Source organism: Mustelus asterias, chromosome 12 (assembly GCF_964213995.1).
Source record: "Mustelus asterias chromosome 12, sMusAst1.hap1.1, whole genome shotgun sequence".
In the NCBI taxonomy this organism is placed as follows: Eukaryota; Metazoa; Chordata; class Chondrichthyes; order Carcharhiniformes; family Triakidae; genus Mustelus; species Mustelus asterias.
Genome location: NC_135812.1, coordinates 42,960 through 64,377, shown reverse-complemented (window position 1 = coordinate 64,377; position 21,418 = coordinate 42,960). Strand labels below are relative to the sequence as shown.

Below are 21,418 nucleotides of genomic sequence, written 5' to 3'. Positions count from 1 at the left end.
TTGTCTTAAACTGTGACTTTGTGACATTGACAGTACACAATCTGGAAAAATCCCAGGTTATGCGTCCGTCGATAACTCAGTTGTTTGATTTTCAACAGGCTTTTCAACCACAGTAGGCATCATTCCCACCGGTGATCCAGCTATATTGTTACCCAAGATAAACTATATTCCTGGACAACATAATTTCTCTATTACTCCTACTACCACTTCACCACTCTTCACTGGATTTCCAACCCTATTATATATAGTGGAACACTACTCTTCTCACCCTGAATTCCAAATATTACCACCTTTTCTGGCAATACTCCTTTCAAGCTACATAGCTACTCATCTCTTATCATGTTGCAGCTGTATAAGACTTTGGTTAGGCCGCATTTGGAGTATTGTGTACTATTCTGGCCACCTCACGACCGGAAGGATGTTGATGCATTGGAAAGGGTGCAGAAGAGATTTACCAGGATGTTGCCTGGTTTGGACGATATGGACTATGAAGAAAGGTTGAACAAACTTGGATTGTTTTCATTGGAGCTTCGGAGGATGAGGGGGGACCTGATAGAGGTTTACAAGATCATGACAGGCTTGGATAGAGTGGATAGTCAGAATCTTTTTCCCAGGGTCGAAGGGTCAATTACGCGGGGACATAGGTTGAAAGTGAGAGGGGGAAAGTTTAAAAGAGATGTAAGGGGCAAGCTTTTCACACAGAGCGTGGCGAATGCCTGGAACCTCAGGTTAAAAGGGAAACACAGAAGGAGGAGTTGGAAGCATATTCTATAACAACGTTCAAGAGGCATCTGGATAGATACATGAATAGGCAGGGAATAGTGGGATATGGACAATGTGGAGGCAAGAAAATATTAGATTAGAGAGGCATCTGTGTCGGCACAGACTTGGTGGGCCGATGGTGCCAGATATTGCTGTACTGTTCTTTGTTCTTTGCATTAGAGATTGACTTGCTCCCGTGTCTCTTAAAATTGTAATTTATTTACCCATTCCTCCTGGTACACACGAGTAAACTTTACCCACATAAGTAAATTATTTCACGAGATCTGGCACCTTCTTATCAATGAACCCCTGACTAGGCTGCACATTCTTTTGCACCTCTTTTGCTTCAACTGGGCTTTCCTTGACCACTTCAACAAACCCCACTGGTTTATCCTGTTTTACCACGTCAATCTTCCTGCGACTTTGCACGGCCTAATTTATTACAGTGAAAACATGAGGCTTTTCATTTCTCTTCCACCCTCCTGTATTTCCTTTTTAACCTGAGGTACACTGTCTTTAGTATCTCCCACAAGATCTCCTTTACCTTTACCACCTGAGATGTCTCTTTTCCCCAGTTTCTATCCCTCACAGACTGAAACTGTTGTCAGAAACTAAACTTTGATTTTTGAACGAATTCATAATTACCTGCCATTTCTGCTGCTAACCTTGCAGTTTTATCCCTCTGCTCTTCCACATTAGTTCTCACTACATCAGGAAATGGATTTTTAAACTCTTCCAAAATAATAATTTCTCTCAGAGCTTCATACATCTGGTCTAGTTTCAAAACCTTTATCCACCAATCATAATTATTTTATTTGATGCTTTCAAATTCTCTGTATGTGTGACCAGCTTCTTTCCTTAGATTTCTAAACCATTGTCTGCAGGCTTCTGGCACCAGTTCATATGCACCTAAGATGGATCTTTTTACCTGATCATAATCCCAAGACACTTCCTCTGATAGTGATGCAAACACCTCACTAGCTCTCCCTACCAACTTTGTTTGAATCAGTAATACCCACAGGGTCTGTGGTCATTTAATTTGTTTAGCCACTTTCTCAAATGAAATGAAAAAGACTTCTACATCCTTCTCATCAAACCTTGGCAATGCTTGGACATATTTAAATAGATCCCAACCAGACTATGACGTTGTTGTTCTTTCTCACTGTCCTCATCACACTCTCAAATTTTCCCTTTACCTCCGCCAATTTAAACTGACATTCATTTTTTATCGCCAGTTTCCGAAGTTCAAATTCTCCCTTTCTCCTGCTGGGGCTATCCTTTCTTTTTCTTTTTCCCTTGCCTGCAATTTAAGCAGCCTTATTTTTTTCTCTTGTCGCAATTCAAATTGTTTCAATTCTTTTTCACGTTCAAGCTGTTTCATTTGTAATTGAATTCTAGCCATTTCCAATTACTGTGACTGTACTCTGGCAAAATTAAATGCAGAGCTATCGTCACAATTACCTCCCCCTTCCTCACACTGTCAGGCAATGTTAACTGCAGCATCTGTGCCAATTCCAAAAGCTCTGTTTTAATCACCTTTTGTAAACCACCCTGAGTGACTTCTTCCACCTCCATGAGCTTCCTAGCCTCTGAAAGAGCCATTATTCCACAAGGCACTTCCTATTTAAACCTGAATACAACACCTGAAAAAAAAACACAGATATGCTCACCACTCACTGTTGTTGAGTCCAATATTCTCAAATCAATCAAGGAACATAGATTTTAATCCTGCAAAGAGCCCTCAATTGTTATAATCCAGGTCAGAAACTCCAAGGTATTTTATGAAGATCCCTTTCTGAAAAGGGATCAAGGAATATGGGAAGAAGGTGGGAACAGGATATTGAATTCGCTGATCAGCCATGATCAAGATGAATGGCAGAGCAGGCTTGAAGGGCCGAATGGCCTACTCCTGCTTCTAGTTTCTATGTTTCTATGTAAGTCAATCTAGACCATAAGTTTTGCAATTTGAATTTGGCACAGCTAAGCACAAGATGCTTCACTGCAGATATGATTCAAATGACCCACTAAGGAGCTGTTATCAAACAAAGTTTACCTTTTACCAATTACAAACATGAAAAAAAAACATGATATATAAAGCTTATTAAATTAATGCACTGTTCCAACCAAACAAGCCCCATAAACAAACACCTTTTTTGGGATTAGCACAGGAAGCTCTTATGTTCACATTTTGTTGTTGGACTCTGCAGCTTTTTTGACGCACACCCAGACAAGCTTCAAGTTAGAACAGCTTCAAAAAACACCAGAGAGAGAGAGACAGAACGCTGCATCCAGCCTGAAGTCCAAACACCTTCTAACTAGCCAACAGCCAAAACTGAAAGTGAAAGAACTCTTGGCAGAGAAAATAGCTGTCCCACCTGACCTGTCAATCATTCAATCACAATTCAAAAGGTCATAAGCTCCCAGAAAGTGCATTCGGCCCAGAGTAAAAATAAACAACACATAATTTATACCATTTAAGCAACAATAAAAGGACATCTAATCAGGCAGCTGGTGCAACAATGAAAAAAAAAGGCTGCTTATAACTGCAGAGAACATGAGTAAAAAATACATTCCTTAAAGGCACAGTAGCATCACAATTGTGAAAGTAGCAGAAGATGATTCGGTCATAGAGTCAAAGAGGTTTAGAGTATGGAAACAGGCCCTTCGGCCCAACTTGTCCATGCCGTCCTTATTTTTTTAAACCCCTAAACTAATCCCAATTGCCTGCATTTGGCCCATATCCCTCTATACCCATCGTACCCATGTAACTGTCTAAATGCTTTTTAAAAGACAAAATTGTACCCGGTCGAGCACACTATTCTGAGGAACTCATAGAATCTACGGCATGGAGACAGGTCCTTTGGTCCAAACTGGTCCATGCTGACCAGAATGCCCATCTAAGCTAACCCCATTTGCCTGCATTTGGCCCATATCCTTCTAAACCTTTCCTATCCATGAATCTGTCCAAATGCCTTTTAAATGTTGTCAATGTCCTTGCCTCAACCATTTCCACTGACAGCTTATTCCACATACGTACCACCCTCTGTGTAAAAAAGTTGCTCCTCAGGTTTGCCTTAATTCTTTCCCCTCTTAACTTAAACCTATGCCCTCTAGTTCTCGATTCCCCAATCCCTGGGAAAAAGACTGAGAGCATTCATCCTATCCATGCCTCTCATTATCTTATGCACCTCTATAAGATCACCCTTCAGTCTCCTATCTCCTTTTCTCCGAAGAAAAAATTCCTAGCCTGTCCAATCTATCCCTATAACTCAGTCCCTTGAGTCCTGGCAACATCCTTGTAAATCTTTTCTGCACTCTCTCCAGTTTAATAACATCTTTCCTATGGCAAGGCGACCAAAACTGAACACAATACTCCAGGTGCGGCCTCACCAATGTCCTGTACAACTGCAACTTCCCAACTTCTATACTCAATGCCCTGACTGATGAAGGCCAGCATGTTAAAAGTCTTCTTCACTGCCCTATCTACCTGTGACACCACCTTTAGAGAACCGTGCACCTGAACTCCAACATCGCTCTGTTCTACGATACTCCCTAAGATCCTACCATTCATTGAGAAAGAAGTCCTACCTTGATTTGACTTTCCAAAATGCAACACCTCACACTTATCTGTATTGAACTCCGTTTGCCATTTCTCGGCCCACTTCCCCATCTGATCAAGATCCTGCTGCAATTTTTGATAGCTTTCCTCATTGTCTGCAATACCATCTATTTTAGGTCATCTGCAAACTTCTGCAGCTTTGTCTGGGTTTGAATTGATTGACTTCCAAAGAACACAACCTGCTTCTTTTGTGATAGGCATAACTCCAATCGGTGGAGAGATCTCCCTCTGATTTCCATTGAGTTGAATTTTGTTAAGGTTCCTTGATGCCAAGTTCCATCAAATTATGCCTTAATATCAAGGGCAGTCCCTCTCACTTAACTTCTGGAATTCAGCAAGACTATAATGAAGCCTGAAGACATGTGGCCCTGGCAGAACCCAAACTAGATATTGGTGAGCAGTTTTAATGCTGTGCTGTCACTTGATTGCATTGTTAATTACTGTGCTGATGATTGAGAGTGGACAGGTTGAATTTACATAGAAACATAGAAAACTACAGCACAAACAGGTCCTTTGGCCCACAAGTTGTGCTGAACACATCCCTACCTTCTAGATCTACCTATAACCCTCCATCCTATTAAGCTCCATGTACTCATCCAGGAGTCTCTTAAAAGACCCTATTGAGTTTGCCTCCACCACCACTGACGGCAGCCAATTCCACTCACCCACCACCCTCTGTGTGAAAAGCTTACCCCTAACATCTCCCCTGTACCTACCCCCCAGCACCTTAAACCTATGTCCTCTCGTAGCAGGCATTTCCACCCTGGGAAAAAGCCTCTGAGAGTCTACCCGATCTATGCCTCTCAACATCTTATACACCTCTATTAGGTCTCCTTTCATCCTTCGTCTCTCCAAGGAGAAAAGACCAAGCTCCCTCAGCCTATCCTCATAAGGCATGCCACTCAATCCAGGCAACATCCTTGTAAATCTCCTGCTTTTTCTGGATAAGATATACTTGGGCAGTTTTCCACATTGCCAAGTACAAAGAACAAAGAAAATTACAGCACAGGAACAGGCCCTTCGGCCCTCCAAGCCTGCACTGACCATGCTGCCTGACTTAACTAAAACCCCCGACCCTTCCGGGGACCATATCCTTCTATTCCCATCCTATTCAGTAGATGTCAGTGTTGCCGCTGTACTGGAACAGCTTGACTCGGGATGTAGGATTCTGGAACAGAAATATTCAGGAATACAGCCAGGGCCCATAGCCTTTGCTGTATCAAGTGATTCCAGCTGTTTCATGTTGTCACATGGAATTAATCAAATTGGCTGAAGACTGGCATCTGTGATTCATCCACTTGGCACTTCTAGAGGAAGATTGTTGCAAATGTTTCATAGAGTCAGAGTTGTACAGTGCAAAAAAGCCCCTTTGGCCCATCGAATCTACACCGATAATAACTACCATAGAATCATAGAATCCTTACAGTGCAGAAGGAGGCCATTTGGCCATTGAGTCTGCACCGACCACAATCTCACCCAGACCCTATCCCCATAACCCCATGCATTTACCCTGATAATCCTCCTAATACTAGGGTCAATTTAGTGTGGCCAGTCCACCTAACCTGCACATCTTTGGAGTGTGGGAGGAAACCAGAGCACCCGGAGGAAACCCACGCAGACACGGGGAGAATGTGCAAACTCCACACAGACAGTGACCCGAGGCCGGAATTGAACCCGGGTTCCTGGCGCTGAGGCAGCAGTGCTAAACCACTGTGCCATCGTGCTGCCCACTAAAGCTTTGTCTTTTCAGCTTTGTATTTTTCACTGATATGCTGCTCTCCACCATCATTGAGGATGGGGATGTTTGTGGAGCCTCCCCTGATTAGGTTACTTGTTTATCATCATTCATGTTGCATGTGGCAGGACTGCGGAGTTTTGATCCGATCCATTGGTTCTGGGATAGCTTAGCTCTCTCTATCCTTCCTCTGCTGTTTAACATGCATGCAGTACTATGTGTTATAAGGTCTTGGGCATAGTTTAATAGATCTTATTAACATAGTCATTGTCTTCGATAGTTCGACAGTAAGTATTTGTTAACTATGAGAAACTATATACATAGGTTCAGTACCGGTCCAAGCTAGGGGCTGTCTCCATGCATGCTTCTACACAAGGCTCTGTCCAACGCTACACTGACTCCAAGGTGCAGGTCATGTGTTCCCTTATATCACTGTAGATGGTACTGTGCTCAGTCCCACGTTAACCTTTTACGTGACAGACAATTATATGACACTAATAACTTCATCAGGTTAACCTCTTTTTTAAGCATGCCTGATACTGCTCCTTCAATTCCTTGTTTAGCCAGGATTCCCCTTTCTTTATGATAAGAAGTCTCACAGCACCAGGTTAAAGTCCAACAGGTTTATTTAGAATCACGAGCTTTCAGAACGCTGCTCCTTCATCCCGAAAGCTCGTGATTCCAAATTAACCTGTTGGACTTTAACCTGGTGTTGAGACTTCTTACTGTGCCCACCCCAATCCAATGCTGGCATCTCCCTGGACAAAAGATTCCACTCTTACTTTTATTGACTGATATGAGATTTAGTTGGGTATCTGGAACTAAACACATTGTTCTTTTCACAGGAATCTTTGAAACATTGTTGGAAAATACAGAAGAACTTAAAACAACAGCCAGCACAGAAAGGAAAAGATCAATGGGTACCTTTTTCAATTGTTTTCTAACACTTTGGGCCCGATTTTACCAAAATTTCCAAATCGCGGTCCAGACCCGACCCAAGGCCAATCGCGCCTTTACCAACGGCCAATCCGGGCACCGATCCGGCGCGCGCCCGAATCGGCCAGCGGGCGGATTTAAATGCATTTTAGGTAGGTCGGGGGCCCGGGGGGTCCGATCTCGGGGGTGGGGGGGTGGGGCTGCTGGCGGGGCCTGCATCCCAGGGTGGTCCGATCCGGGGGGGGGGGGGGGGGGGGCGCGGGTTGGGGGGGGCTGCCGGGGTGGTTCGCGGGGGCGGTCCGCGAAAGGTGGTCGGGGGTGATTCGGCGGTTCAGTTGCTGAGTTGAAGCATTATTGCATGCATTTAAATCGGCATAATGAAGCCCGCGCCCAACTTACCCAAGGATTCCCACTTTATGAGGTTCCGATCCGATTGGCGCCTGCTCATTTACCGTGTTGCTGAATTCAAGTCCAATAGTGCTTCAACTCAGCAACTGAACCGCCGAATCACCCCCGACCACCCTTCGCGGACCGCCCCCGCGAACCACCCCGGCAGCCCACCCCACCCCCGCCCCCCCCCGGATCGGACCACCCTGGGATGCAGGCCCCGCCAGCAGCCCCACCCCCCCACCCCCGAGATCGGACCCCCCGGGCCCCCGACCTACCTTGATCGCTGGTGTCCGTCAAAAGAATCTCGCGATCCTGGATCCTGGCCTTGCTCCGGGGGTCCTGATGGGTAGGATGACGTCTCTTCATTGGGGGGGGGGGAGGGGGGGATGTGACATCTCTTCCCTGAGGGGGGGGGGCGGTAGGGGGGAGATGTGACGTCTCTTTCCTGAGGGGGCGGGGGGGGGGGAGATGTGACGTTTCTTCCCTGAGGGAGGGGGCGGTAGGGGGGAGATGTGACGTCTCTTCCCTGAAAGGGGGGGGGAGGGGTGGGGGGGGAATGTGACATCTCTTCCCTGAGGGGGGGTTGGGGGGGGATGTGATGTCTCTTCCCTGAGGAGGGGGTAGGGGGGGATGTGACGTCACTGCCCCTGGGGTGGGGGGCGGAGATGTCACATCCCCCCTACCACCACCACCCCCCCCCGGCCCCCTTAGGGAAGAGACATCACATTCCCCCCCCCCATCCCCCCTCCCTCAGGGAAGAGACGTCAGATCTCCCCCTCTCAGGGAAGAGACATCACATCCCCCCACCCCCCCACCAGGGAAAGTCAAAGGGTACGCAGACAGCAGTGCTATCAGCGCTGCCTTTGACTTTCACGTTCGGGCGCGCTGAGCGCTGTCGGCTCCGGGCTGCGCATGCGCAGTTCGGTGCTCCGATAGATGCAAATGCGCTAAGCCCCGCCCACTGGACCCGCACCGATAAAAGGCGTATGGGGGCACTGCCGCCGTGCCAACTCTCCATCACCTTGTCATGATAATTAGGGATGGACAATAAATGTCAGCTTTCATTGTGCTTACCACATCTCAAGAATGAACAAAAATATCTCCCGTTGAAGAGCGGCAGTAGCATAATTTCTATGTTCTATGAATTCATCCTTAATGAATTACATCCTTACATATTGTTTTTTCATAGGACTGTGACATGGAGGGGTGTGAATGTTCGTATTTTGAGTGCACACTCACAGAAACAAAACAAGATATCAATCTAACAGCAAAGATGCTTTTGAGCAATTTAAAACAGGTAAAATTTTCATTAATTTCTGATGTAAAACAGAAGACTGAGCACTGCCAGGCCATGCCCCCCACCACCCGGGGACTTCAAGTGTGGCCGTGGTACCTGGTCTGTACTGGTGGAGACCAGCAGTAATTCTCACCAGCATGAGCCCCCGCGGCAAGGGAGATGATTCTGGAAGAAGGGGCTCAGAGCCTCGAAAGCTTGTGTGGCTTTTGCTACCAAATAAACCTGTTGGACTTTAACCTGGTGTTGTTAAACTTCTTACTGTGTTTACCCCAGTCCAACGCCGGCATCTCCACATCAAGGCTGAAATATGCCATTCTAGACATGCTAATTGAAATGTATTCAATCCCATGCAATAGCTTTGTGTCTTTTCTGGGCATTAAGCTGATCTTGTTGTCAAAACAGGGCTGAGAAGATTGCGTGCGAGGCCAAACCAGTTCACATTGAATGCGAACTGGAGTAAAGACCTCACGCAATCTTGCTGGCTGGCTATGCGATTGACCAGTGCAGTGAGCCAATAAGATCTCACCCACAATCTTTTAAGTAAATCTCTTTTTAATTCTAATATGTTTGATTGTTCTATAAATTTATCTTTCCTTCCTCAGCTTGTCAAAGATAAGGCTGATATTGTGGTCTCGGGAGTTGTTTCTTTTGATGAAAGTCTGTATCAGGAAACATCTAATGCTAAAGACATCCATCACAGCATAAAGGTAAAGCACAGAATCCGATTACTCTGCAATCTGCATTACAAAATTGAGTTGGCTTGAAACTTTCAGCATTCCTAACACAGATAAAGCTATGGTACCGATCCCTAACATATCAGCTATTTTTTTTCTGGGGTGTAAGGGCCATTTGTTTAGTGTGCAATCCCTTTTGCATTTGTTTTACGTGACTGAGTGCATTGGTAAATCATAGGGACTGACTTGTGTGAAGCCTAGCCGGTGCCTTCTGATCTGTTGTGCAACCATGCAGTTTAGAGGGAACACTGCATGCCCCTCCCCAACACAGTACTCCTACTCCACTCCCTGCTCCCCCATTCCCTTACCAACCTAGCACTACCCACAACTCCTCTCTCTCTCTACTTTCCACCCCCTCAACCCTCACCTGCCCCTTTCCATATGCCACATCAGTTCCCCTCACATTCCAGCACTTTCTGTCCCCACTCCTGTTCCATTTGCCTCAGCCCACCCCTCTCCCCTCTAAACTTCCCCTCCTCCCTCCCTTCTCCACTTATCCCGTATCCATTCCCCAATGTGGCATCTGACTTCTGGGTACTGGTAGCTGCAAATTGGAATCCAAGAAGAAATCCCCTGTCACAGGGCGGGTCAGTGTCACAGTGCCTCACAGCACCAGGGACCTGGGTTCAATTCCAGCCTTGTGTGATTGTCTGTGTGGAGTTTGCATGTTCTCCTAGTGTCTCCTAGTTTCCTCCCACACTCCAAAGATGTGCAAGTTTAGTGGACTGGCCACACTAACTTGTCCCTCAATGTCTCAAGGTGTGTAGGGTAGGTGAATTAGCAGGGTAAATACGTGGCGTTACGGGAATAGGGTCTGGTTGGGATGCTCTAACGGAGGGTCGGTGCAGACTTGATGGGTTGAATGGCCTCCTTCTGCACTGTAGGGATTCTATGAATAGCTTCTTATCTTCCGGAATCCGTTCTTCCTTGAAGCCAGACACTAACCTGTCAGCAGAGATTTCACTGTTTGAAATAGACTCTGAATCACTCTGTTCAGTTTTTAAATTATTTTCAACTGTGCATGTTTTATAATGTTTTTGAAAAATGTTACTACCTACCAAAAATCAGAATTGTCTGCTTAACAATTATATTCACCTCATCATGTTTAAATTCAGGATCACTTTTAACTGAATGTTCTTTTGTTAAATCCTTTGGTTTTTGTTTCCAGGAAGTGTGGGTTTAACACTGCCTCCTTTTGTGCAAATGGTTCACTTTTCTGTGGAATAAAATCCTCTTTAGCCACCAGAAGAACTTCATGTTGGGTCAACCAAAAAACTTGATATTTTTATTCAATTCATGAATTTTCTTGAATTTGTTTAGCTTTTCTACTTTCTGCCCCGATTCCATCAACCAAAATGCATCACCTCATATTTATCTAAATTAAACTCCATCTGCCATTCATCAGCCCACTGGCCCAATTGATCAAGATTGCATTGCAATCCTAGATAACTTTCATAGAATCATAGAAATCATAGAAACCCTACAGTACAGAAAGAGGCCATTCGGCCCATCGAGTCTGCACTGACCACAATCCCACCCAGGCCCTACCCCCATATCCCTACATATTTTACCCACTAATCCCTCTAATCTACGCATCCCAGGACACTAAAGGGCAATTTTAGCATAGCCAATCAACCTAACCTGCACATCTTTGGACTGTGGGAGGAAACCGGAGCACCCGGAGGAAACCCACTTTCTTCACTGTCCACGATGCCACCAATCTTGCTATCATCTGCAAAGTTACTAACCATTCCTCCTAAATTCTCATCCAAATCATTAATATAACTAACAAACAACAGCGGACCCAGCATCGATCCCTGAGGCACACCACTGGTCACAGGCCTCCAGTTTGAAAAACAACCCTCGACAACCACCCTCTGTTTTCTGTCGTCACGGGTAGATAGTTTTCTGATCGATAAGGGAATTAGGGGATATGGGGAGCAGGCGGGTAAGTGGAACTGATTCGCTTCAGATCAGCCATGATCTTGTTGAATGGCGGGGCAGGCTCGAAGGGCCAGATGGCCTACTCCTGCTCCTATTTCTTATGTTCTTATAAGCCAATTTTGTATCCAATTGGCTACCTCACCCTGGATCCTGTGAGATTTAATCTTATGCAACAACCTACCATGCGGTACCTTGTTAAAGACCTTGCTAAAGTCCATGTAGACAAACAATTATGTGGCAAGAATTCCACAGATTCACCATCCTCTGGCTGAAGAAATTCCTCTTCATCTCGGTTCTAAAGGGTCATCCCTTTACTCTGAGACTGTGCCCTCGGTATCATAGTATCTCCTACTAATTGGCAACATTTTCTCGACGTCCACTCTATCGTGGAGAAGATGTTTCCAATAGATAGGAGAGACTAGGATCTGAGGGCACAGCCTCAGAGTAAAGGGAGATTCTATCCAGGCCTTTCAGTATTCTGTAAGTTTCAATGAGATCCCCCTCATCTTTCTAAACTCCATCGAGTATAGACCCATAGTCCTCAAAAGCTCCTCAAGTCAAGCTTTTCATTCCGGGGATCATTCTCGTGAACCTTCTCTGGACCCTCTCCAAGGCCAGCACATACTTCCTTAGATAAGGGGCCCAAAATTGCTCATGATATCCCAAATATGCTTTTGTATTCTAGTCCTCTTGAAATTAATGCTAACATTGCATTTGCCTTCCTAACCACCAACTCAACCTGCAAGTCAACCATAAAAGAATCCTGAACTAGGATTCCCAAGTCCCTTTAATTTCCAACTTTTGAATTCACTCCCCACTTAGAAAATTGTCTCTGCCTCTATTCTTTCTACCAAAGTGCATAACCTCACACTTTCCCACATTGTATTCCATCTGCCACTTCTTTGCCCACACTCCTAACCTATCCAAGTCTTTCTACAGCCTCCCTGCCTCCTCAATGCAACCTGTCCCTTCACCTATCTTTGTCTCATCTTCAAATCTTGCCACAATGCCCTCAGTTCCTTTATTCTAGAATCATTGATGTACAAAGTGAGAAGTTGTGGTCCCAATACTGTCCCCTGTGGAATTCCACTAGTGACTGGCTGCCATCCTGAAAAGGACCCCTTTATCCCCCCACTCTGCCTTCTGCCAGTCAGCCTATCTATGCTAGTACCTTGCCTCTAACACCATGGGCTCTTATCTTATTCAGCAGCCTCCTGTGCGGCATCTTGTCAAAGGCCTTTTGGAAATCCAAGTAGATTATTGCCAAACTATTAATCTAGAAACTCAGCTAATGTTCTGGGGACCTGGGTTTGAATCCTGTCACGGCAAATGCTGGAATTTGAATTCAATAAAAAAAATCTGGAATTAAGAATCTACTGATGACCATGAAACCATTGTTGATTGTTGAAAAAACCCATCTGGTTCACTAATTTCCCTTTTAGGGAAGGAAATCTGCCACCCTTGCCTGGTCTGGCCTGTATGTGACTCCAGAGCCACAGCAATGTGGTTGACACTCAACTGCCCTCGGGCAAGTAGAGATGGGCAATAAATGCTGGCCAGTCAATGACGCCCATGTCTCACTAATGATTAAAAAAAATAACCTGCTCCTTACATCCTCAAAGATTCCTAACAGATTTGTCAGTCATGACTTCCCCTTGATGAAACCTTACTGACTTTGCCCTATTTTACCATGAACTTCCAAATATTCCGACATCTCATCCTTGATAAGGGACTCTAAAATCTTACCCATGACCGAGGTCAGGCTAACTGGCCTATAACTTCCTGCCTTTTGCCTCCCTCCCTTCTTAGACAGAGGTCTTACATTAGCCTTTTTCCAGTCCTCTGGGACCCTCCCTGATTCCAGTGATTCCTGAAAGATCACCACTAATACTACCACAATCTCTTCAGCTATCTCCTTCAGAACTCTGGGGTGTAGTCCATCTGGTCTCGGTGATTTATCAACCAGCTTCCCTTGCACCTGCTCCTTAGTAATGGCCACCTTTGCCACCGACTCTCTTGCATTTTTGGCATGTTACTGGTGTCTTTCGCCATGAAGCCTGACGCAATGTACCTATTTAGTTCTGCTGCCATTTTTTTGTTCCTCAATACTACATCTCCAGCATCATTTTCCAGTGGTCCAAGGTCCACTCTTACCCTTTATATATGCCCTGTTTGTGAACCCAACTCTCCACTCACCTGATGAAGGAGCAGCGCTCTGAAAGCTCGTGCTACCAAATATATCTGTTGGACTTTAATCTGGTATTATGAGACTTCTTACTGTGCCCATCCCAATCCAACGCCGGCATCTCCACATTATATCTAAAAAGACTCTTGCAATCTTCTTTTATATTACTGGATAGTTTACCCTCATATTTCATCTTCTCCCCACACTTGTTGCTTTTTTAGTTGTCCTCTGTTGGTTTTTAAAGGCTTCTCGGTCCCCTCGCTTCCCACTAATCTTCGCCATATTATATGCTTTTCCTTTTGCTTTTATGCGATCCCTGACTTCCCTTGTTAGCCATGGTTGCCTCGTCCTCCCCAAGTATGTTTCTTCCTCGGGATGAAATTCTGCTGTGTCTCCCAGATTACTCCCAGAAACTCCTGCCATTGCTGCTCCACCGTCTTTCCTGCAAGGCTCCTCTTCCAACTCTGGCAAGCTCCTCCCTCATGCTTCTTTAGTTACCTTTACTCAACTGTAATACCATTACATCTGATTCCAGCTTCTCCCTCTCAAACTGCAGGTGAAGAAGGAAGCATACGTCAGGTATAGGCAGCTGGGGTCAAGTGAATCTCTTGAGGAATCCGTTCCAAAGTGCATCACCTCACAGTTTTCAGGGTTAAATCTGCCCCTTATCCGCCCATTTGACCATCATGTCTATATCTTCCTGTAACCCAAGACACTCAACCTCACTGTTAACCACCCGGCTAATCATTGTGTCATCAGCAAACTTACTGATTCTACCCCCCCACATAGTCATCTATGTCATTTATATAAATGACGAACATTAGGGGTCCCAGCACGGATCCCTGTGGTATGCCACTGGACACTGGCTTCCAGTCACTAAAGCAGCCATCTGTCACCACCCTCAGTCTCCTAGCGCTAAGCAATTATGAATCCACCTTATCAGATAACCCTGTATCCCATGTGCATTTCCTCAAGGCATATGGCACACTCCCTTTATCAATCGGGGTATCGATTACAAAAGCAGAGAGGTCACGATGGAGTTGTATAGATCTTTGGTGAGGTCACAACTGGAGTACTGTGTGCAGTTCCGGTCACCACATTATAGGAAGGACGTGAACACATTGGAGGGAGTGCTGAGGAGATTTACCAAGATGCTGCCTGGGTTGGAACATATAAGTTATAGAACATAGAACATAGAAAGCCACAGCACAAACAGGCCCTTCGGCCCACAAGTTGCGCTGATCATATCCCTACCTCTAGGCCTATCTATAGCCCTCAATCCCATTAAATCCCATGTACTCATCCAGAAGTCTCTTAAAAGACCCCAACGAGTTTGCCTCCACCACCACCGACGTCAGCCGATTCCACTCACCCACCACCCTCTGAGTGAAAAACTTACCCCTGACATCTCCTCTGTACCTACCCCCCAGCACCTTAAACCTGTGTCCTCTCGTAGCAACCATTTCAGCCCTTGGAAATAGCCTCTGAGAGTCTACCCTATCCAGACCTCTCAACATCTTGTAAACCTCTATCAGGTCACCTCTCATCCTTCGTCTCTCCAGGGAGAAGAGACCAAGCTCCCTCAACCTATCCTCATAAGGCATGCCCCCCAATCCAGGCAACATCCTTGTAAATCTCCTCTGCACCCTTTCAATGGCTTCAACATCTTTCCTGTAATGAGGTGACCAGAACTGCGCGCAGTACTCCAAGTGGGGTCTAACCAGGGTCCTATAAAGCTGCAGCATTATCTCCCGACTCCTAAACTCAATCCCTCGATTAATGAAGGCCAGTACGCCGTATGCCTTCTTGACCGCATCCTCCACCTGCGAGGCCGATTTAAGAGTCCTATGGACCCGGACCCCAAGGTCCTTCTGATCCTCTACACTGCTAAGAATGGTTATGAAGAGAGGTTGGTTAGAGAACAAAGAACAAAGAAAATTACAGCACAGGAACAGGCCTTTCGGCCCTCCACGCCTGCACCGACCATGCTGCCCGACTTAACTAAAACCCCCTACCCTTCGGGGGACCGTATCCCTCTATTCCCATTCTATTCATGTACTTGTCAAGACGCCCCTTAAAAGTCACTACCGTATCCGCTTCCGCTATCTCCCCCGGCAACGAGTTCCAGGCACCCACTACTCTCTGTATAAAAAATCTGCCTCGTACATCTCCTTTAAACCTTGCCCGTCGCACCTTAAACCTAGTAATTGACTCTTCCACCCTGGGAAAAAGCTTCTGACTATCCACTCTGTCCATGCCTCTCATAATCTTGTAGACTTCTATCAAGTCTCCCCTCAACCTCCGTCACTCCAGTGAGAACAAACCAAGTTTCTCCAACCTCTCCTCATAGCTAATGCCCTCCATGCCAGGCAACATCCTGGTAAATCTTTTCTGTACCCTTTCCAAAGCCTCCACATCCTTCTGGTAGTGTGGTGACCAGAATTGAACCCTATATTCCAAGTGCGGCCTTACTAAGGTTCTATAAAGCTGCAACATGACTTGCCAATTTTTAAACTCATTACCCCGGCCAATGAAGGCAAGCATGCCATATGCCTTCTTGACTAACTTCTCCACCTGCATTGCCACTTCCAGTGACCTGTGTACCTGTACACCCAGATCCCTTTGCCTATCAATACTCTTAAGGGTTCTGCCATTTACTGTATATTTCCTATCTGTATTAGACCTTCCAAAATGTATTACCTCACATTTGTCTGGATTAAACTCCATCTGCCATCTCTTGGGTAGGCTTGGGTTGTTTTTGTTGGAGCAGAGAAGACTGAGGGGTGACCTGATTGAGGTGTTCAAGATTGAGGGGCATGGACAAGGTGGATAGGGAGCAGCTGTTCCCCTTAGTTGAAGGGTCAGTTACGAGGGGACACAAGTTAAAAGTGAGGGGTGGTTTAGAGGCGATTTGCGGAAAAACGTTTTTACTCAGAGGATGGTGACAGTCTGGAATGCGCTGCCTGGGAGGGTGGTGGAGGCGCGATGCCTCATATCTTTTAAAAAGTACCTGGATGAGTACTTGGCATGCTGTAACATTCAAGGTTATGGGCCAAGTGCTGGCAAGTGGGATTAGGTGGGCAGGTCAGAGCATTTCATGCATCGGTGCAGACTTGAGGCCGATGGGCCTCTTCTGCACTGTAGTATTCTGTGATTCTGATTATCGGGGATGTAGGAGTACACTTAAAAGGAAATCAGGAGGCCAAAAAGAGGATATGAGTTAGCTTTCGCAGATAAGGTAAAGGAGAATGCAAAGAGACTGTACAATGATATTAAAAGCAAAAGAATAACTAGGGAGAGAATAGGGCCCCTTAAAGATCACAAGGTCATCTATGTGTGGAGCCACAGGAGATGGGTGTGATCCTAAATTAATATTTCTCATCAGTATTTACCGTTGGGAAGGACATGGAAGCCAGGGAACTCAGAGAAGTAAATAGTGATGTCTTGAAAAACGTCCACATTACAGAAGAGGAGGCGCTGGAGGTGTTAAAATGCATAGATAGATAAATCCCTAGGACTTGAATAAGTGTATCCCAAGACATTGAAAGAAGCGAGGGAAGAAATTGCGGTGCCCCTAGGGAGAGATGTTTGTATCATCGACAGCCACGGATGAGGTGCCAGAAGACTGGAGGGAGGCAAATGTTGTGCAGTTATTTAAGAAAGGCGGCAGGGAAAAGCCAGGGAACTATAGACCGGTGAGCCTAACATCGACGATGGGTAAGTTGTTGGAGGGGATTCTGAGAGACTGGGTCTACATGCATTTGGAAAGGCAAGGACTGATTAGGGATAATCAGCACGGCTTTGATTGGGAAATCATGTCAAATTTAATCGTGTTTTTTGAAGGGGTGACCAAGAAAATAAATGATGGCAGGGCAGAAGACATTGTCTCCTTGGACTTTAGCAAGGCTATTGACAAGATCCCACATGGCAGATTGATAAGTAAGGTTAGATCACATTGGATTCAGGGAGAACTAGCCAATTGAATACAAAATCGATTTGCTGGTAGGAGACAGAGGGTGGTGAGAGGGTTGTTTTTCAAACTGGAGGCCTGTGACCAGCGGTGTGCCTCAGGGATTGGTGCTGGGTCCACTGTTGTTTGTCATTTATATAAATGATTTGGATGAAAATATAGGAGGCATGGTTAGTAGGTTTGCGGATGACACCAAAATTGGTGGTGTAGTGGACAGTGAAAAAGGTTATCTAGGATTGCAGCAGGATCTTGATCAGCTGGGCTAGTGGGCCGAGGAATAGCAGATGGAGTTGAATTCAGATAAATGTGGGATGTTGCACTTTGGTAAGACAAACCAGGGCAGGACTTACACAGTTAATGTTGGGACCCTGGGGAGTGTTATCGAACAGAGAGACCTAGGGGTGCAGGTACATAGTTCCTTGAAAGTAGCGACACAGGTAGACAGGGTGGTGAAGAAGGCATTTGGTGCACTTGCTTTCATCAGTCAGAGCAATGAGTACAGGCGTTAGGATGTTATGTTACACCTGTACAAGTCATTGATAAGGCCACATTTGAAGTACTGTGAACAATTCTGGTCACCATGCTATAGGAAGGATGTTATTAAATTAGAAAGGGTGCAAAAAAGATTTACAAGGATGTTACTAGGACTGGAAGGTTTGAATTATAAGGAGACGCTGGATCGGCTGGGGTTTTTTTCCCTGGAGTGTAGAAGGTTGAGGGGTGACCTTATGGAGGTATATAAAATCATGAGGGGTATAGATAAGGTGAATAGCCAAGGTCTTTTGCCCAGGGTAGGGGAGTCCAAAACTTGAGGGAATAGGTTTAAGATGAGAGGGGAAAAATGTAAAAGGGACCCGAGGAGCAACTTTTTCATTCAGAGGGTGGTGCATGTATGGAATGAGTTGCCAGAGGAGGTGGTAGAGGCGGGTACAATTACAATATTTAAAAGACATTTGGACAGGTACATGGATGGGAAAGGTTTAGAGGGATATGGGCCAAACACAGGCAAATGGGACTAGTTCAGTTTAGGAAACCTGGTTGGCAAGGACGAGTTGGGCCGAAGGGCCTGTTTCCGTGCTATATATCTCTATGACTCTATGACTAACTCCCTCTGCCTTGGTTCCTTTACTATAGTCCCCATGGTCTCTATTGTACTCATGCTCTGTCCTCTCCCCCTGCCAAACTAATCCTCCCAACAGCACCAGCAAACCCACTCTCAAGGATGTTTGTCCCATTATGGTTCAGATGCAGACTGTCTCGCTTATACATGTTCCACCTTCCTCACCTGCCATGTCTTGAATTTAAACATACTGTGCCTTACTTGCTAACTTTTCAGATTACTTAGTCTTAAAATATACTCCTTTTACCTTGACTTAGTCTCCTTGTCTATTTCTATTTTGACCTACTTATCCTTGTATTACTTACTATAATTACTTATCACTTTACTATGTTTGCTCTGACTGTTACTTATCCCTGGTGTATCTCAGTTAATCCCTTAATATTAACTTTCCTACTTGACTGCTCTTCAGGGTCAGTTCCTCATGGCAATTCCTTACCAACCATGTCTGAGTTACCTGACCGTACTCACCCAATCAGCTTCTTCCTCTTGACCCATGTCACTTTCTGAATCCTGACATTCCCCCAGGAGTTCCAGCTCTGAATTCAGTGAAGATTCACCAGCTTAAAGTGTCCTCACTGGTTCCATCAGCTGCTCCCCACCAGCTTCGTGCTTTCTCTGGTCTCTGGTGCTCTGTCTTTATGTTAACTTAGCTTGTGAACAAGCACCCAACCAGTAGCTGTGACCTTTAGGCAGTTCAGCAAAGTCATCTCAACTGTTAGGGATGTTGCAAGCCATTGACAATATTATCTAAATTTCAGCCGTGTGGATGAACATAAGAACATAAGAAATAGGAGCAGGAGTAGGCCATCTGGCCCTTCGAGTCTGCCCCGCCATTCAACAAGATCATGGCTGATCTGAAGCGAATCAGTTCCACTTACCCGCCTGCTCCCCATATCCCCTAATTCCCTTATCAATCAGAAAACTATCTACCCATGATTTAAACATATTCAACGAGGAAGCCTCCACCACTTCAATGGGCAGAGAATTCCAGAGATTCACTACCCTCTGAGAGAAGAAGTTCCCCCTCAACTCTGTTCTGAACCGGCCCCCCCTTATTTTGAGGCTGTGCCCTCTAGTTCTGGTTTCCCTTCTAAGTGGAAAGAATCTCTCCACCTCTACCCTATCCAGCCCCTTCATTATCTTATATGTCTCTATAAGATCACCCCTCATCCTTCTAAACTCCAACGAGTACAGACCCAATCTGTTTAATCTCTCCTCATAAGCTACACCCCTCATCTCCGGTATCAATCTGGTGAACCTTCTCTGCACTCCCTCCAAGGCCAATATATCCTTTCGCAAATAAGGGGACCAAAACTGCACACAGTACACCAGTTGCGGGCCTCACCAGTGCCTTGTACAGTTGCAGCAAGACCTCCCTGCTTTTATATTCTATCCCCCTCGCGATAAAGGCCAACATTCCATTCGCCTTCTTGATCACCTGCTGCACCTGCAGACTGAGTTTTTGCGATTCGTGCACAAGGACCCCCAGGTCCCTCTGCACAGTCGCACGATGTAATTTTTCTCTATTTAAATAATATTCCAATTTACTATTATTTCTTCCAAAGTGGATAACCTCACATTTGCTAACGTTATATTCCATCTGCCAGATCCTCGCCCACTCGCTCAGCCTATCCAAATCTCTCTGCAGACTTTCCGCGTCCTTCACGCAATTCGCTTTCCCACTCACCTTCGTGTCATCAGCAAACTTGAATACCCTAGATTCAGTCCCCTCCTCCAGATCATCTATGTAAATGGTAAACAATTGAGGCCCCAGCACCGATCTCTGCGGCACGCCACTGGTCACCAACTGCCAACCAGAAAAGCACCCATTTATCCCAACTCTCTGCTTCCTGTTAGATAGCCAATCCCCAATCCACGCCAACACCTTACCTCTAACTCCGTGTACCCCAATCTTCTGCAGCAACCTTTTGTGAGGCAGCTTATTGAACGCCTTCTGGAAATCTAAAAACACCACATCCACCGGTTCCCCTCTGTCAACCGCACTAGTGACATCTTCATAAAAGTCCAGTAGATTCGTCAAACATGACTTTCCCTTCATGAATCCATGCTGCGTCTGCTTGATCGAACCATTCTTATTCAGCTGCTCTGTTATTTCCTCTTTGATAATGGACTCTAGCATCTTCCCAACTACGGATGTTAAGCTAACCGGCCTGTAGTTACCCGCCTTTTGTCTACTTCCTTTTTTAAACAGCGGCGTAACAGTAGCTGTTTTCCAGTCAGCCGGCACTACCCCAGAGTCCAGCGAATTTTGATAAATTACTACTAACGCATCTGCTATTACCTCAGCCATTTCTTTCAGTACCCTGGGATGCATTCCATCCGGGCCCGGGGACTTGTCAACCTTCAGTCCTATTAGTCTACCAAGCACCACCTCCTTAGTAACAGTAATTGTATTAAGGACCTCCCCTCCCACCAACTCTCGATCTCTAATATTCGGCAAACTATTTGTGTCTTCCACCGTGAAGACCGACACAAAGAACTTATTTAAAGTCTCAGCCATTTCCTCGTTTTCCACTATTAAATCCCCCCTCTCATCTTCCAAGGGTCCAACATTCACTCTAGCCACTCTATTCCTTTTTATATACTTGTAAAAACTTTTACTATCATTTTTTATATTTTGAGCTAGTTTAGTTTCATAATCTATCTTTCCTTTCTTAATCGCTTTCTTAGTCGTTCTTTGTTTTTCTTTAAAGCTTTCCCAATCC

At 45.5% G+C, this 21,418-nt stretch overlaps 1 protein-coding gene across 2 annotated transcripts in view; it reads left to right on the top strand.

Annotated features, from left to right (window-relative positions):
• The window catches only part of LOC144501157 (integrin alpha-E-like), a 377,113-nt gene that overhangs the window by 346,110 nt on the left and 9,585 nt on the right, over positions 1-21,418 (top strand). For both annotated transcript variants that reach the window (XM_078224555.1, XM_078224556.1), the window contains 3 exons: positions 6,962-7,036; positions 8,632-8,739; positions 9,342-9,446. In XM_078224555.1, coding sequence (XP_078080681.1) covers positions 6,962-7,036; positions 8,632-8,739; positions 9,342-9,446 — 288 coding nt within the window. The remainder of the gene's footprint in view (positions 1-6,961; positions 7,037-8,631; positions 8,740-9,341; positions 9,447-21,418) is intronic.